The sequence below is a fragment of the Haplochromis burtoni genome, unplaced genomic scaffold (assembly GCF_018398535.1).
Source record: "Haplochromis burtoni strain Fernald_Lab_line unplaced genomic scaffold, NCSU_Asbu1 Contig_1181, whole genome shotgun sequence".
NCBI lineage: Eukaryota > Metazoa > Chordata > Actinopteri > Cichliformes > Cichlidae > Haplochromis > Haplochromis burtoni.
The window spans coordinates 38,970-58,145 of NW_024583542.1; the positions used below are offsets into that span (position 1 = coordinate 38,970).

General features: G+C 46.2%; 2 protein-coding genes across 2 annotated transcripts in view; both read right to left on the reverse strand.

Annotated features, from left to right (window-relative positions):
- The window catches only part of LOC106632647 (retrovirus-related Pol polyprotein from transposon 412), a 31,156-nt gene extending 21,176 nt beyond the window's left edge, over positions 1-9,980 (reverse strand). The window contains exons 1-3 of the mRNA XM_042216667.1: positions 9,907-9,980; positions 3,769-7,035; positions 3,151-3,250 (exon numbers count right to left, since the gene is read on the reverse strand). Of these exons, the coding sequence (XP_042072601.1) occupies positions 3,151-3,250; positions 3,769-7,035; positions 9,907-9,980 (3,441 nt within the window). The remainder of the gene's footprint in view (positions 1-3,150; positions 3,251-3,768; positions 7,036-9,906) is intronic.
- A 7,870-nt stretch (positions 9,981-17,850) lies between these two features.
- LOC102297805 (creatine kinase B-type) overlaps positions 17,851-19,176 on the reverse strand; it is a gene marked incomplete at its 5' end in the record, with an annotated part of 3,528 nt that continues 2,202 nt past the window's right edge. The window contains 2 exon segments of the mRNA XM_014330928.2: positions 17,851-18,426; positions 18,787-18,976. Of these exon segments, the coding sequence (XP_014186414.1) occupies positions 18,266-18,426; positions 18,787-18,976 (351 nt within the window).

Below are 19,176 nucleotides of genomic sequence, written 5' to 3' on the forward strand. Positions count from 1 at the left end.
GACTTTACACTTTCCTAATGGACACAGCCTTGACTTATTGTACATCACAAGAACCTTGTCTGTGTGCTCCATTTTGATGTTCGGGTTCAACAAGTTGATGGGAATAACGTTGCAGGTTGCACCACAGTCAACTTGAAACTTGACCAGGCTGTTGCCAATCATCATGCCTGCAAACAGCTGTTCTCGTTTTTTCATGTCTGATTCTTTGATCTGGTTCACTTCTACTGCAGTCTGTGTCATAGCTGTGACAGTCATTATGTCCTCACAGGAATCCGAGTCCTGCTCCGTCACTGTGTGGACCTTTTTTCCGTTTTCACTCTGTCTGCTTTTACTCCTGCATGCTATAGCAAAATGATTTTCTTTGCCACATTTTTTGCATTTTTTTCCATATGCTGGGCATTTTGATTTGAGTCTTTCATGTGCTCTTCCACAAAATCTGCATGGTACTCTTTGAATGCTATTGTGACCAAGTGGTCGGCGGGGTTATAAAAGAAATGATAAAATGACAACACCACCTGGGGGGAATTCTAGCCCCCAGGAAATATAAACTTTAAAAATGGAATTTAATTTAAAAAAAACAACGTTTGCACAGGTTCAGGGATGCACATTGAGGCCGGCTCAATGTATTAACACCATTTTATTTATTAAAAAAATAAAAACAAAACAACAAAGACAGCGCACTAAATGTCTAAAATAGTGTCCCAAATTACAACAAAATAAACATACAACTGGGACTTACCAGCAGCGGTGGACCAAAAGAAAACCACACAAAAAAACCCCACTATAGTCTATTCACCTGGTGCTGTACAACAAAAGTGTGGAAAACGACCCGCCACCTAAGGTCCCACGGCCGCTGGTAAATCCTCAGTTCACTGAAATAGAAAGCACAAGATATACACGTTAAACAGGATAAAAAAAAACCATGGGACATAAAAAGGCGCTCTATATACTAAAAAAAAGAAAGAAATTAAAAGGAAAACGGAGACCTGTAATAAAACACACCCACATACACACCACAGAGCACAGATTGGAAACACTCGTGCTCTGCGAGCCAGCCCACAGCTGGTGCTGGTTCCGATTGTCCGTAGCCCTACTCAGTCTCGCGCAGCTCTCCGCAACTGGGAGAGGGAAAGAGAGAGGCGGTACCGGTTTTTGTAACACCAGCCCAATATGCAGCTGAAGATCGCCCCGACCAGCCGGGAAAGCTGGAGTAAAACGATAGTCCAAAAAGGGCTTAGCATGAAACCCAAAGCCCCCAGGGGCGAGGCGAGGCCAGCAGCGGGAATAAAACTGGACGGCCAACAGATCGGAACACAAGATGAAACAGGGCAAGACAAGACAGCAGCTAGGCAGGCATCTCGACTCTTTGCTTAAAAATCAGGCAGTTGGTCCCTGAGAAGGTGCGGCAGCAATCAAACCCTTGTGGAGCAGGGAAATTATTTTACTGCTATTGTTAAATAATTATCATCATCACCATTGCGTTAATAATATAATCTGTAGTTTATATTGCATTCAGAGGTTTAAACAGTGTGTGTCTTTCAGAAAGGCTAAAAGTTGCAGGCTGACAGGAAGTTGCAGAGAGTTTGCAGAAGTGAAAGCAGAAGGTTATTTTGAGCAGCAGGCTAAGACGATCATTGCTTTAACAATGTAACAGATAGCTTTAAGAAGGCCTTAAGATGTTAACTTTGTATTTTTTATACACAATGCATATCTGTGCTTAGAGTTGGAGCTCGGTCAATTAATTGGGGGTTGGAAGCTTTGTTCGGCGCGATGTCCGGACAATCTATTGTGCAAGTGACTTGGAGCTATAGAAGGTTAAAACTGCGTACATGCTTACAAAACACTTTATATCAGGTCATTTTATATTAAGGTTTCATTAGAGGTTTTTGATTAGAACATTTATTTAGTAGAAGACATACACATAGTCTCAGTGAGCCTCTGTCCTGGTGAAAGGTCAGAAGTGCGAGAGGTGACATAGAGGCTGAGTGAGGTCAACACACACACATTAGTTAGATTTATTTATAGGAAAGAGTTTAGACATGTCTGGTGCTAACTGCGAAAGTGTCTCGGTGAAAGAGGAACCGTTCCTTGGTGTCTCGGCAAGAAAGAGGAACAAGACAAGAACTGAAAGGTAGACAGGAAGGGCCAGCCATGAAAATAGAAGATGATGTTCTTCTTAAAAGTCATTGTGGTGTTGATTTGACGTATGTATAAAATGTATCTGTGACGCATGAGGGGGCGTCAGTAAATCAAACCCTGATGCTATAAAAATCTGTTTATGCTTTGATTAAGTCGAAGATCAATTGCTGTCTGCGTACAGAGTTGTCTTCCCACGCGTGTATTCATTAAAATGGTAAATGGTAAATGGCCTGTATTTATATAGCGCTTTTCTAGTCCCTAAGGACCCCAAAGCGCTTTACATATCCAGTCATCCACCAAAATCATCGTTTGACTTCACCCGGCCGGATCAGTGTGGTTATTCTTCGATCACCTCTTGTACCCTTCCTCAATATTGAACCCTTAACACCCTACAAACAAAAACAGGCAAAGATAACCTTAATCGTCTCTAATTTACAAATACTAGCAGCTATAATATAAGCGGCTTACCCCAAGACTGGAGGCGCTGTACTGTACGGTGAACGCAACTCACACATCTCTCCACCACAGCTGGAGTAAAGAAAGAGAAACAGCCTCGCTGTAGCAGTCACACAATCCGATTGTATCGGTAAATTAACCAATAGGCCAGCATTTACTGCTGTATCGCACCAGAAGCTCGGGAGGAATGATCCAACAAAAATAACCGGCTTCCCTTTATACAGGTAAACACCACCCTGTAATCAATATGCAGGTGGGTTCCTAATTAACCCAATCACATGATACAAGGAGCGAGTGCAGCGGAAAGAGAGCGAGGGTGGTAGAGCGAGCGAGAGAGAGAGAAAAAGAAGGGCGAGTAGCCCATCCGGCTACATCTACCCCCCCTTTTTTCATTGGCGCCCCGACAATAACTCAAGGAACCTAACACCATGGCCTGAATATGGCAAGCTGAGCATTAGCAACTGACGCAGATTCAACAGGACGTGGCAAGTGATAAACATTTGAGTGATGACCAGCTGTTGAACGTGCTGTTCTCCGTAAATGTGGCCCACTCACCTCAGACTGTTCAACAGAGCCTGAGGAAGAACCTGGGGGAGCAGAGGTCGAGGGTGCTACAATCACACTGGGAGTAGACCTGAGCTCCACCGATGGAACTCTAGAGGCATCGGGAAGTGACACCACAGGTGCTACAGGGTGTGAGGGTACCTCAGGGACAAGGAGCCACAACTCGTCGTCACTCAGAGAGGTCTGCTCTGAGTCAGCAGGTACAGGTGGGGGTGGAACCTGTGGACCAGGTGTAGGAGGCCCTAGGCTGACCTGTGCCTTCAACATGTCACAATGGTAAATGGTAAATGGTAAATGGCCTGCATTTGTATAGCGCTTTTCTAGTCCATAGGACCCCAAAGCGCTTCACACTACATTCAGTCATTCACCCATTCACACACACATTCACACACTGGCGATAGCAAGCTACATTGTAGCCACAGCTGCCCTGGGGCGCACTGACAGAGGCGAGGCTGCCGGACACAGGCGCCACCGGGCCCTCTGACCACCACCAGTAGGCAAACACGGGGTTAGTATCTTGCCCAAGGATATTTGGCATGCAGCCAGGATGCAGCCTGGGATCGAACCACCGACCTTCTGATTAGTGGCTGACCTGCTCTGCCACCTGAGCTACCTGAGCTACAGCCACCCCGACAATGGACATGTCGAACCTTCTCCAAGTCTCCCACGGGGGCAATGGTATAAACAGCCCCGTTCTCTTGGGGTGCCCTCAACACCTGATAGACCACAGAGCTCCAAAGGTCCTGGATCTTGTGCCGGCCCCGGGCGCTGTGATCTCGAAGATACACCAGCTGACCGACCTTTAAAGGGACAGGGTGGACTCTCTGGTCATGCCGCTCCTTACGACGGTCAGCGGCCAGCGACAACCGTGCCCGAGCTCCCTCAAAAGCCACCATTAACCTGGCTTGGTGCTCGGCCACCCAGTCCTGTACCTCTCCAGGCACTGGGTCCTGAACGCGGCCTAGAAGGAAATCAATAGGCAGCCTAGGATCCCTGCCAAACATCAAGAGAAACGGTGACTCTCCAGTGCCCTGATGTGGCGTGCTATTATAGCAAAAGAGCACATGCGGTAAGCATGCAGCCCAGTCACGTTTCCGAGATGATGGCAGAGTCCGGAGGAGGTTATGGAGGGTTCGGTTAAACCGTTCGCACTGCCCATTACCCGCTGGGTGGTAAGGGGTTGTACGGGACTTGGCTACCCGATACAATTCGCATAACTGTTGCATCACCAAACTCTCAAAATTTCTACCCTGGTCAGAGTGGAGGCGGCTTGGAACGCCAAACTTAAAAAACCACTCTGTTAACAGGGCCTGGGCCACAGTAGAGGCCCGCTGGTCCCGGGTAGGGACTGCAACAGTGTATTTGCTAAAAACGTCAGTCATAACCAAGACGTTTTCAACTCCACTACGGGAAGGTTCCAACACCGTGAAGTCTATGGCCAGGATTTCATTTGGCCTAGACGCCAACAGGTGACCCATATAACTGTGAGACCCCAACTCTGAGTCCTTTGCGACCTGACAGCGTTCACAACGCTGAACCCATTGCTTGATGTCAGAGGACATCCCGGGCCAATAGCAACGCTGCCTGACCAGTTCAGTGGTACGCTCAATACCTTGGTGCCCATGGTCCTGGTGCAGCTGCCTCAAGGTCTCAGGCTTCAGAGCCTCTGGGAGAACAAGTTGGAGGGCTTCCTCACCTCCACCTGGACGCAAAATACGGCGATAAAGGATGCCATCCTTCTCCACCAGACGGTCCCACTGACGCAGCAGAACCATGACTGGTTTGGGGACCTGACTCCTTTCCTCTGAAGAGGGCGGGGTGTGCCTCCTCCAGTATACCAAGAAATCCTTGAGGAGGGGGTCAGCCTCCTGCAAAGCACGAATATCCTCCAGGGAGTGAGATGGAAAGGCCCCAATCTCCAACTGAGTAACGGAGGGCAAAACGGCTGGACACTGAGCCTGCTGAAGTGAAGTCGGGACACAAGTCCCAGGCAACACACCCTCGGCCAAGCTGGAGCTCGTCTCATACTGTCGAGAGAGAGCATCAGCATTCCTATTACTGCGGCCTGAGCGATACTTGATCTCAAAATCGAATGCTGCCAGCTGGGAGGCCCACCTCTGCTCGGTGGCACCCAGCTTAGCTGAAGAGAGGTAACTGAGTGGATTGTTATCGGTGTAAACCACACACTTCTGCCCCAGCAGGTACTCCCGGAACTTCTCGGCCATGGCCCACTTGAGCGCAAGAAACTCCAGCTTCATGGAGCTGTAATTGTCCATATTGCGCTCATGTGGCCGAAGACCTCGACTAGCATAAGCCACTGGCCTAACGACACCCTCTACATCTTGGGAGAGAACTGCACCTAAACCACTGTGGCTGGCGTCAATCTCCAAGATAAATGGGCACGTAAAGTCAGCATATGCTAGCACAGGTGCAGACACAAGCTTTGCTTTCAGGGCCTCAAAGCTCTCCTCACACTGAGGGGTCCAAATAGCACTCAAACTCTGTCCCGAGCCCTTCTTTGTCTTTGTGCCAGCCGCCAACGCCGCCAATGCGGCAAACCCCTCCACAAAGCGCCGGTAATAGCTGGCGAAACCCAAAAAGGATCGCAACTCTGACACGGAACGAGGACACTGCCATTTGGCTACTGCGTCAACCTTGGCTGGATCGGTCGAGACACCCTCACAGGAGATTACATGGCCCAAGTAGTTAACCTTCTGCTGGAAAAAGGCACACTTTTCTAACTTAGCCTTGAGCCCCTGTTGCTGCAGCCTTGCCATCACCATCTCTAGCCGTTGCAGGTGCTGAGAGACAGACGAGGAGAACACAATGATGTCGTCTAGGTACAGCAGTAATGACTGGCACTGCTGATCCCCGAACATCCTCTGCATTAGGCGCTGGAAGGTACCAGGAGCATTGCACAGCCCGAATGGCATACGATTCCACTCGAACAGGCCAAACGGCGTGCAAAAAGCGGTCTTGGGCTTATCCTGCTCAGAAACTGGCACCTGGTTGTACCCGCTGGCCAGATCGATGGTAGAAAACCAGCGTGCGCCAGCTAGGGCATCCAGACTTTCCTCGATGCGAGGTAAGGGGAAGGCGTCCTTCCTTGTTTTGCTATTCAGCAAACGATAGTCAACGCACAGACGGAGGCTTCCATCCTTCTTGCGGACCAACACGATGGGAGAGGCATAAGGACTGCTACTTTCCCTAATTACCTGGGCCTCCAGTAGCTGGTTGATATGAGCCCTGACAGCCTCATAATCAGAAGGAGGAATTCGCCTGTACCTCTGCCGGACAGGTGCGTCATCGAGCAGCGGTATGTCGTGCGAAATGAGGTTTGTGCAGCCCAAGTCTCCCTCATAAGTGGAGAAAACAGAGCGGTACTTCCGCAAAAGTAACCGTACCTCATGTTGCTCTGACTCAGCGAGAGCAGACAGGTCAATCGTATCCACCATCTCTTGAGCAGGGCTGCTGGTTGTATGGGAGGAAACGGTAACGGGAAAAGAGTGTTCCTCGCTAACACCGGCAGGGAGGCTAACAACAGTAGCTTTGCTTATCACTCCCAAACGGGTCCGCGGGTGGAGAACAGCTTCCGCTGTCCCTACATTGGTGACTGGGATGTAGGCAACGCCCTTATCCACCTGGACCAAACATGGAGAGGCCAGCAACCCAACTGGCAACCCGGACTCAGAAGGTTCAAAAAGCACAGCCTGACCTGACAACTGCTGAACAAGTAGTGGCCACCAGCTGCATAACACCACCAGGTATCCGCACGGCCCGCGGGCCCTGTACCTTAACGGTACCGACAGGGTCCTCTGGGGCTTGGGCTGCAGACTGGTGACACTGATGTAAGGCCTCCAAAACTGGTCTCGGTGCCTGTGACACAGAAGGAGAATTAAACAAGGAGCCACCGAAAGCCCCAGACCTGTCGATCAATCAGGCGCAGTAAGGAAGCGGTCTCCAGTCGACTGCTCCGGTTTATTTGGGATGCTCGAACCTCCCCGGCAACCAACCGAGCAAAAAACCTGACCCCGCGTCCGAGGTCAGGGGTCACCGCCACAGTGCTGAGCAACTACGCCCTTAAGGGACCTCGTCCCCCGTCCTAAGAAAATTACTTGTTTTTAAAAGCCTCACGGTGCGCTCTCGGCCCCGTTTAGTTATCTGAAGCCCGGGACCGCGTCCCTGCTAATTAATTAAACCAAAAACCCTACACTAACCAGATGACTGCTGGCATCCAGCCATCCACATCGGTTTCTACACACCTTAAAACCGTGTTATTCGTTTCCACACACCTTAAACCGTGTTATTTTAACCTCATAAAACCTCTTAAACCTCTTAAAATTCGCTCCCACAATAAACAGCTATACCTTTTATCAGTAAAATATTCCCCAAACATCTAACACTAATTACCCCAAAATCACCACGGACCGAACAGAAGCTCCACTGAGTGAACCTTTAATTTAGCACCTATTTTCCAACAGGCGGTGCTTACCTCTCATATTTCCGGGCCCATCACTCAGTGTAGCTCCCGGCCGTCCGTCCGACACCACTAGGCCGTCAGCCAAGCTCCTTAAAATATCCCTCCTCAAACCGGGTTTCGGCACCAGATTGTTATGGTTCGAATTTGAGGAGAAGACAAACGGCTGCATGGTCTCAGTAGGATGTCAGAATAGGTGATTTTATTATACATATGTACATATGGGGAAGATGAGCAGTACAAGGCTCTAAGCGCTGATCTCCCACCGAACAACCACGTCACAAGGTTTTTATTACAATGATGACGTCAAGTCACATGATCGGTATCAGTCAGGGGGAACTCAGAAAGTTCCCCTTATAAGGCCTCCAGATGTTTCCACTCAATCCAGCACTTGGAGAAAACCGTGTGTGTGTGGTGTGTATCTCTATTCGTGTCTATTGTGTGTGTATGTCGAACAGAGAGCATGTCCTGAGCCGACCTCACAGTTAGATATTACTGGAAATGATAACAGTTTGGGCCTGTTCAGAGAGTTTACCTAATATGGACATGAACTGCTACTTTAGAGAAAAACAAGTGTGTAATACATTGTGCATTTTGTAATAGTGCAGCTCTCTGTCCTAAGACGACCTTTCTGTTCTTATTAAGTGTGTGTGTTGTTACAGGCCGTCGTACGTGCAGAACTGAACATAGAACTAAGGCAGGGTCCAACAGGACCCACAGGCTTCTGAGTGGTTACAGAACTGTAAAACAGCTTTAAGCAAATAACAAGAATAATGCCGAACAACAATAGACTGATTAAAGTACTGATAATCTGTGTAGATTAATATTAACATAGATGTGGTTCAAAGATTATTCTGTCAACTGGTTCAACAATGGTAAATGATTAATGATTGATACTTCTGATTATAACTGTGATCATAAGAATACAAAATAAAATATCTCCTGGTCAGGAGCCACCGAAAGCCCCAAACAGTTCTTGATAACAGCGGCGGATTACGTTCATTCCTAAGATGCCAGGGACAGAGGGCGTAGCCCCAGGAGGGTCCTTCACTATAAGGATTCCACAAGAGGGCATTTCCTTGCCACACAGGAGTACACTGAGCTCCAAATAGCCAATGTAAGGGATGGCAAGCCCATTGGCAGCCCGAAGCTGTAGCCAATGGCATGACTGAAGGCGTTCCTGTCCCCAAGGGGCAAAATGTGCCAAAAAGAAACTTTCTGTGATGGTGGAAACCATGGACCCAGTATCCACCAAACAAGGGACAGTTACCCCACTAATAAGCACATCCATCTTTGGACACGATGAAATTAGCCTGCCAATCCTATCTTTCTGTGAGCCAGTGAACTCCCCACCTGAACTGTGACTCTGCAGCTCAGATGGCGTTAGTTTTCCGACTGGGTAGCGGGAAGATGATTGCCAACTGCGGCATAAGGAGGGCCTGAATCAGAACCTGCTCTAGGGCGGCGTGAAGCCCGCTCCCCAGTGCACTCCCTAGCAAAGTGTCCTGGCTGCTGACACCGGCGACAAATCACCGAGCCAGCCCGTGAAGGCCGAACACTTCTTCGGGGGTTCTGTAAAGAAACCACTGTCTCAGTGAGCTGATTTAACTGCTCTTGTTGGCGCTTTAGGAGTTCCTTTAGCTCACGCCACTCGGACTCGGGTGTACCAACAGGAGCGAACCTAGGGCTAGTGTGCACTCCGCACTGAAAACCATATGCCGATGGTTGAGAATAGCCACGGTCGCGAACACCGCCTGAAAACCCTTCTCTTTCCCATCTAATTGCTTCCCCGCGCACCTCTAACAAGGTGGCAGTAGGCACACGGCGAACGTATTGTTTAAGCTCTCTGCGGAGACCACTATCAACCACATGTTCTACAAATTGGTCTCGGAGCAACACCTCTGCGTTACGCATACCATCAGGTGCACTTTGTTTTACTTGCTCCATCAGAGCCATTAGCGCTAAGGAAAACTCCTGCAAAGTCTCTCCCTCCCGCTGTCTCCTCGAAAAAAAAGCCTGCTGCAGAGTGACATAGGACTGCGCATTGCCATACAGTTCCTTTAAAATGGTCAACACCCGAGCAGGATCCCCTCGCTCTAAATTAGGGCGAAATTTGATCTCCTCCCTTGCTTCTCCCTCTAAATGGTCAAAAATAAAGAAAGCTTGATCAGCAACAGACAGGTGCCGGGCACGCATGCATGCTTGAACCTCTTCAACCGATTCAGCTATACCACCACCAATCGCTCTGTAACGGCGGCCTGGCTACCAACATTTGGTATGCAGCCAGCTGGTACGAAGGAGGACGATGCGGCACCACCACCAGACTCGAGCACAGCGCCCCCATCCCGGCGCAATTGCTCATTATCTGCCTTAACTGCGCTACCAAGTCTCTAAGTTGCTGCAATTCTTCCTCCATAATAAATTTTGACCAAAAAAAGAAAATTAAATCAGCAAGGTGCTAAAATCCTACTACTCTTCCTTCTACCTGGATACTGCTGTCTTGTCTATAATCACACTTAAAACAAATAGAGCCTTCAAACAGGTGAACTAGGATCGTTGCAAAAAATAAAACAATTTACAAAACCAAACATCTACCTCAAATGTGCATCCTGTCGACCAACGCCAAGTATGTGACCAAGTGGTCGGCGGGGTTATGAAAAAATATAAATGACAACGCCACCTGCGGGGGAATTCTAGCCCCCAGGAAATATAAACTTTAAAAATGGAATTTAATTTAAAAAAAACAACGTTTGCACAGGTTCAGGGATGCACATTGAGGCCGGCTCAATGTATTAACACCATTTTATTTATTAAAAAAAAACAAAACAACAAAGACAGCGCACTAAATGTCTAAAATAGTGTCCCAAATTACAACAAAATAAACATACAACTGGGACTTACCAGCAGCGGTGGACCAAAAGAAAACCACACAAAAAAACCCCACTATAGTCTATTCACCTGGTGCTGTACAACAAAAGTGTGGAAAACGACCCGCCACCTAAGGTCCCACGGCCGCTGGTAAATCCTCAGTTCACTGAAATGAAAGCACAAGATATACACGTTAAACAGGATAAAAAAAACCATGGGACATAAAAAGGCGCTCTATATACTAAAAAAAAGAAAGAAATTAAAAGGAAAACGGAGACCTGTAATAAAACACACCCACATACACACCACAGAGCACAGATTGGAAACACTCGTGCTCTGCGAGCCAGCCCACAGCTGGTGCTGGTTCCGATTGTACCTGGAGAGATTATATCTCTCGGCTGGCCTGGGAACGCCTTGGTGTTCCCCCGGATAAGCTGAAGGAGGTGGCTGGGGAGAGAGATGTCTGGGCCTCTTTGCTTAGGCTGCTGCCCCCGTGACCCGGCCCCGGATAAAGTGGATGAAGATGGATGGATGGATAATGCTGACCATGTTGATTGTGTTTATTCCAATATGCAGAGATTGGCTAATATGACCAGGAAATGCAATAAACAGGACTGTCAGAACAGTCGGCGTTAAAGTCACCTTTGACAGTCCAGACTAGGATGGCATTGGACATCCTCAGGGTGGAAAAGGGTTGGTGTGGCCAAGGTGTGGTTTGGCTTGTTGTATGCATATTTCAAAATGATACAGCTCTGGATGGGCCAGTCACCAGGGCGTGGAAGGATAACAGACTTTATTAAATGAGGAGGAGGAATTTTCTGGGATTAAAGATCCTCTGGGAGAGTGGTTGACTGAAGCATGCCGAAAATAAAACTATTATTTTATAATTGATTGATAACTGATTGATAATTGGCCATATTCACAACTGTATCGACTTGTTACAGCAATAACCGTGAACGGATAGGTGGAAATCCAGAAGCACCAGACCAAGGAGGGTCTGGCTAAGAAAGGGGGCCTCAGCTGAGACCCCAAAAGAAACATGGGGCAAAATAAATCCCCTGATCTATGCAATGAACCAAAAGGTAGTCGACCCCTGAGGTTTGAAGAAAGAAGAGGAGCAGAGAACCACCCAACTGTTAGACACTGGTAGCTGCAGAAATAAAGGTCAAAAGCTCCTCAGGCAGAGGTTCTGGTCTGAGCACAAAGGTGGAAGCAGGAAACAACCAGAATGGGGATCGGGGACGATAGAAAATGATGGGATATCTGAGAATTAGCTTTAGTAGTAGTCTGTGATTTTTATGTTATGACAATTGCCCAGACACAGCAGTCATCCCATATATGGCCCACTCTTTAAAGGGGGCCCAGAGAGGGAAAAGAAGCATGATAACTAAGAGAACTGACACCTAGTGGGTAAAAAGGGGGTGTGTGTAATGTCTGGAGAGATGTGCTGCACTTTCATTCTCAAGAACATGGCCTGAGATGGTTCTGTAACTGGAACCCTGGGAGGACTCAGAACATCATTTAAGAAAATAGGAAATGCATGAATATTTGGAATTGATAATCCGTTTCTTATTCGTTTTTACATCTATTTGGGTAATTTGTGGTGGTGTGCCTTCTATCCAAGGATTATTGGTAAGGTTGGATAACAGGGCTGTTGGGGATCTGATACCAAAGCAGACTACATGGTGATGCTTGATGACTTTTAATAATGTTCATCTGCCATGAGGCAGATCAAAGGAGGGACCTGTTGGGATTAAATAATTTGCAGTGCCTCAATAATGCTATGCTTTTTATTAATTATTGTTGCATGTGTGTTGTTGCTGCCTGTGTTTGAGTAATTTCTGTAACTGTGAGACATCTGCTGCTGCCTATCTTGGCCAGGTCTCTCTTGAAAAAGAGGTTTTTAATCTTAATGGGATCTTCCTGGTTAAATAAAGGTTAATAAATAAATAAATAAATAATAAGTGTTATAAAGTTATATATTGTAGTATTAAGTGGATACAGCCCTGAAAAATAAAGGCATTAGACCATGTGCCCTTGGGGAGTAGAAAGCTGTAGACTCTTGCTCACGCTTGCCTGAGAAAATGTAGATAAGAGGGGACCATCTCTAGTGGAAAGTTACTGAGACACTGTTGTTTAGACTAGAATGAGAGAGTGTCTGTTATAAAACTGTTAGGAGCACACCACCATTTTGGGCACACCACCATCGGATGCCTCTGAGGAATCAAAGAAACTCGGTGAAGTGTTGATATTTACAGTGCAGACATATTTTTCATTGACTAGTGCTCAGGTGGTAGGAGATGGAGCCACAGGAAAGGTAAACCCATTGATTTTAACATTAAAAAATACAACAAAACTTTGTTTTGACAAAAGTTGTGGGAGCAGCGGATGGACTTATTTAACCTTGGGGATAGATATCGGGGGTTCAGATCCACTGGGGTTTTTTAGTGTGAAGTTTGGGATGGCCACGTCAAATGCAACCTCAGCCCATGTCCCGACGGAGTTGTCAGGACATCAATTAGTTACTTATTTAAACACAACTGGACCGGAAGATGTGGTGCAAATAGAGACAGGTTATATAGATAAGAATGTATGGCTGGATTGGATAACTTACACAGCCAAGTCTAATGACATGACAGAATGTGTAGCCTGCTCTAGAGCACGCCCCACACTGTTCACAGTGCCAGCCCCTTTGTTGTTTTGGGAAGACAGGCCGGGATTTGATTGCATGTTGCAGCTCCACATGAAGGAAAGGGTGGATCGTGATTGTATTACATTGGGTACCCCTCTTCCCAGGAAGGGTGTTATTCCCCCTGTGTTCTCCCCAAGAGCTGTAAACTACACCTGTTTGACCAGGGTAAGTGTCACCCCAATAGGTGCTCCAGGTGAGGCATGGTGTGATAAGGTGATAGATGTCATTGAATGGGCAAATATGAGCAGCATTAATGTTGCTCGTGCGGACCTGTTCTGGTGACAAAATTCTGAGGGACACCCTGCCGAGAGGCTGGTCGGGAGCCTGCACTGTTGTAAGATTGGCACTTCCTATAGTATTAGCGGGATCTCATGCTACTGCAGAGACTCATGTGGGTAGGACCTGCAGAGCCACGTCAGAAGATTTTGATTTAACTAAAAACTCCCCAACTTACATAGATTTTATAGGTGTTCCTGATGAGTATGAATTGGCCAACCAGGTTGCAGGAAGGTTTGAATCCATTTTCCTATGGATAACTCCAAATAAAAATGTAGATAGAATAAACTATGTTCATTATAATGTTCAGCGACTGGCTAATTTGACACGGGATGCAGTTGCGGGTCTATCTGAACAACTGGCCGCCACTTCTTTGATGGCCTCACAGAACAGGGTGGCCCTGGACATGCTTTTGGCTGAGAAGGGGGGTGTTTGTGCTATGGTGGATCCTCTGTGTTGTACTTTTATCCCTGATAACACAGCTCTGTAACCAGAGCACTGGAAGGGTTGAGGATGCTGTCCACCAAAATGACAGAAGACTCTGGCATAAATAATCCCTGGGATGACTGGTTTAGTAATCATTTTGGTAAGTATAAAACTATAGTGGTGTCTTTGTTGATGTCCATAGCCACATTTGTTGCCATACTTACATGTTGTGGCTGTTGTTTCATCCCGTGCCTTTGCACTCTAGTGCAGAGGTTGATCACAACTCCGCTGACAAAAGAGGATGAGTCTCCTAAGTTTCAAGTAGGGAAGGCACCAGCTCTGACATAAACGGTAGTAACCAGACTGAAAAGCAGCGCACATTTCGGTGCTTTATTTCTGTGCTTTTTTTTCCTGAGATGTCATACACTTTGGATTCTAGCCAATCATTTTACCTTTCCGAGGATAGTAGGCGGGCCCAGGTTCGTACGTTCTTTTAGAGCAGAGCTACAGATTAAAAATGCCCAAGGTGAAGAGGTCAAAAGTCTGACTGTACTTCACAGCAAAAGTTGCAAACTCAGCAGCCTGCAACAAGTGCTTTAAGGTGATTGTTACATCCTGTGAGGCTGTGGGAGTGTGTGGGTGGGGTGTTTGCCCGCTCTCTCCACCTCCTCCTCTCTTGTCACTCCTACCCCGTCTGTCTCTCTCACTCTCCTCTCTCCCCAGGACACAGCTGCTCCTGATTAGCCTCATTTGCCACCTGAATCCAGTCAGCAATCACCTCTGAGGCTATTTAAGCTGGGGACGAGCAATGAGCAGGGTGGTTTTTTCCCCTCTGTGGCCGTATGTGGTTTTCTGCTGGGTTTTGGACAGACAGCCTCCTTGTCATTGGTAATAAAACTATATTATTACAGAATAACTCTGTCTGTTTTCCTTTTCATTCTGTTTCCGGACTCATTTGTTACTGGTCCCCTCACTCGCATGCCTAGACCCCTTCGGGGGGAACGTAACAGTGATACTGTGCAAAGGAGGTAACACCTCGAATCTGATGAAACACCTGGTGACGTATAGCATTTTGTTAAAAGCCGAGAAATGCGGCGTATTTGATAGCTTGCTGCGAGACCTCACACCGTGCACATCTACTGTGGGTGTGGTGCCTGTTATCGGACCCGGAGTTAGCAACATCCCCCAAAAACCCGAAGAGGAGACTCCTGGCCCCTAGCCCTGCCAGTGTAGCAGAAATGATGAGGATGATGATGCAGCAGCAGCCGTTCTTCTCTGCGTGAGTAGCTTAATGTTGTTCGTGTGTAATTTACGTTGAGTAGGCTAACCACGTTATTACATTAATGCATGTAAGGTGAACTAGCAAACACCGTCGTAGTTACATGCGGTTTCTTGTTTAATGGCAGATACTCCCTTCACCCTGGCCAAAAAGGCTGAAATGACCAAAGAAAAAGTGGAAAACAGCTAAACATGAGAGGCTCATGACTATGTTTGTGTGTTTCCCATTGATTAAGCACTGCTTCCAGCCAAGAGTGATACCATAAATCCCCTATAGCTGCAGAAAAGGCTAACACTGTTATCTTTTTACAAAAAACAGCTGAACATGAGAAGTTTTTGGACCAATTTTGTGTTCTCCAATCTTTAAGCACCGGTTCGAGCACCGGTTCGAGCACCGGCACCGTTTCAAAAGTACCGGTTTGGTACTGGTATCGGATAAAACCTAAACAATACCCATCCCTAATCACAAGTGGGGCCCAAGTTTTATTGCACCTTCACAAGCAGACTCATTTTCCTCTTGAGGGCTCTGGACATCCTGTTGCAGAGGAGATGACAGTTGGTCGGAACTGTTCCTAGACTGAAGAGATAAGGATCTGCTAATAATTGATCTGCTGTGCAATGTTCTTTGTTTGGGAGGTATAAAAGGGTTCAGGGTGGTGTCTTTCCCTTAGAAAACCGGGTTAGGAGTGTCATCTGAACGTTTTTCTCCACTGCAGTGTTTTTCTTGCTTTTTTTAAATAAACCTCACTTCAAAAGACATGCTCGCCTGTTGGTTGCAGTTTTAATCAAGATTTTCCATAACAGGGATCACTTGGAAATTCTCATTTTCCATGAAAACATGCAAGAAATTGTTGCGAATAGGGGATATACAAAATGAACAGGACATTGCAGCAATTACAGCCATAGGAGACCATTCTGTCAGTCCTTCAAGGTAATCAGATGATATTACACCCCATGCTTCCTGAACAATTTCCCACAATCAGGGTGGCTTGATGAGTCACCCTCTGTACCATATGTTCAAGCTGCTCCCACAACAGCTCAACAGGGTTCAGATCCAGAAACTGCTGGATACTTCATTACAGCCAGAATACTTGGCTGGCTTCTTATTCTTTAAATATTGCTGACACATTGTGACAGAAGGTGTTTTTGGAGTCATTATCCTATTGTAGGATGGAATTGGCCCCAATCAAGTTCTGTCCACAGGGTATGGCACAGTGTTGCAAACTCTTGTTCCTTTCACTGTACAAATCTTCCGGAGCACCCCCAGCCATTACACAGCACTGTTCTTGCATTTGTTGCTTGTTCTGCATCTCACAAATATTCTTCTGTTTGAGCCGAAGGCCTCAAACTTAGACTCATTTGTCCACAACACCTTTTTTAAGTTATCCACTGTCCAATGTCTGTGCTCTTTTGCCTATCTCAGTTTATTTTCTTTTTTGTTGTTCAGTCTAAGATATGGCTTTTCATGGCATGAAGCCCAGCATCCTGAGGTCGCCTCTTCACTGGTGATTCTGACTCTGGTGTTTAATGGGTGCTATTTAGTGCAGCTGCAAGTTGACAACCTGTGAGGTGTCTTTGTCTTAAACTACACACTCAGATATGAATTGAATGTTATTTGAATTGTTTATGAAATGAATTGCATAAAAAAATATTTAATTTTTCAAAATTGTTAGTGGGTTGTGAAGAGCGCTGAGTGAAAGTGTTTTTGTGAGAGAAATTTAAAATGGCAAAATCTGTACTTTGGCTGCACAGTCCTTTTAAGAAAACTAAAATGCTTACCTTTGGAAATGCTTCCTCAATTTTTAAAGCAGATCCTAGCTTTGTTAACGGGTGTATTGACTCCACTCTTCCTTGCACCAATTCCAATTCTCAGGTTTTGACGACTTCCAGAATTCCTGCCAACAAAAGCTTTGCATGGTGTTGACCTTCATCAGAGTTTGCATCAGCCAAAACCAATTTGTGAAACTCATCATGCTTTCATGGCCTAAAGGTGAATGGGGAATTCACCCTTTACCCACTCATTTTTGGTGTTACTACGTATGTTCTAGAGTGCACTTAAAACATGGGAGGGGCATGGTACCAACGACCCTCTGCCTGATAGCAGCTGGTGTCAGCACGGCCCCTCACGAGAACCCTCAATTACATGTATTTAAAATTGAAAGGTGGGCACCGGCACCACAGGTGAGGCTGAATAAACAAACTGTCCTCTGGATGCCATTTAGTGTGCCAGACCGAGGCCCGCAACAGCAGCACTGCCAAGCCCCACAGGGCCCAGAGCGGCCCACCCAACCCATTTACTTTTGGGATAAGACATTTGTTTGTAGTATTTCTTTTTTCAGGAGATCTTAGGAATCCAAGACATAGAAATAGACAGACATTTGTCATCCATATAATATTAATAACACAAACACAATAAGAATTCAATGCAGTGACAGTGCAACTCCCTTAATCACCAGATAATTCAATTTAGTTCAATTCAATTTTATTTATACAGCATCAAATCACAACAATAGTCACTCTTAAAAATAATACAACAGAGAAAACCCCAAAATTCATATGACCCCTATGAGCAAGCACTTTGGCGACAGTGGGAAGGAAAAACTCCCTTTTAACAGGAAGAAACCTTCAGCAGAACCAGGCTCAGGGAGCTGTGGCCATCTGCCATGACCAGTTGGGGTGAGGGGAGGAAGACAGAACAAAAGACATACTGTGGAAGAGAACCAGAGAGGCCTGCATTTGTATAGCGCTTTACTTAGTCCCTATGGACTCCTCCTACTGTGCACCAATAACAGTCAATAAGGATTAAAATTATTTCAGTGAGTGCCTTATGAAGGATTTGTTTCTTGCTGTTTTCCATCAGACACGTATTCTCTGTAAAAGAAATACATTACTCTTTGTAATTGCAGTGTTTTGCGATCCATCATGTCATCTGTTTTTTTAATCCATTGTGAAGTCCCATTGTAAAGTAAAACTTTTGTCAACCTAATCTTTATCTTGATCAAAGTAGGCAAGGTATATTTTTCCATAGTCTTCTTAGCAATCATTTCTTTTTGCTAGTATTCCTTCAGCCATTTGTCTTCCTAATGTGTCTACTTCTGTGCAGGAACAAGCTCATCTATACTTAGGTTGCCTTCCAGCCTTTTCTCCATGATGGTAAGTAGCTTAACCCCGTCCACCACCAGCTGGGTCAGTGCGACCTCGGTAAAGCCAAAGGTTGCCATGTTGCTTATATTATATAGTTCCGGGGAATCTGGGAAATGAGGAGATTTGGAAAGTTTAAATCCAACACTGACAGTTAGTGGTGTGGGATGTAGCAAATGTGGTATTGATCTGATACCAGGTAAATACAGCATGAGTATTGCTAAAACCAAATACCAGTATTGATACTGACCCACGTCACCCCTACCTGTGGCCCGTATATTGACGTGAAGAAATATAACACAATTTGGCCCTTGAAGTTACACTTTTTTGTTAGGGAGGATTTGTTCGTTGTTGAGTGCAATGTTAAAATAAGTTCTTTAAAAAGCAAAAACGGATTTAATATGAATTAATTCAAAACTTAGTCAAAGTTTTGAAGCTATGAAATATCAGATCTAGGTCTTCTGTTTACCTGTTTTGTCCATGTTGATCCTCAGTCTTTTCAGAACATCCTTAAGGTGTTTATGTGTGGGAAGGTGTTGCAGTTTGATGAGGACGCTGATCCTCAGACCTGTACCCACATTAGCCGGGGAGCTCGTCACCCATCCCAACTGCTGCTTCCAGATAAAGGGATGTCTGAGACCTCTGTAGTATTTTTCCAGCTAGACACAAACAACCAGTCTTCATGAGTTCAACCTGGTTTCCCTGGTGGAGCTTTTGCAGTTACTTTTTAAGGCCCTAAGTACTTTTTCTAGAACTAGCATAAGTGAAAAACATCTATCCAACCATTCATTTCCTATTGTTTATCTGGTGCTGGGTTTCAGGAGCAATAGCCTAAGGAGAGGAGGTCCAGACACCCCCC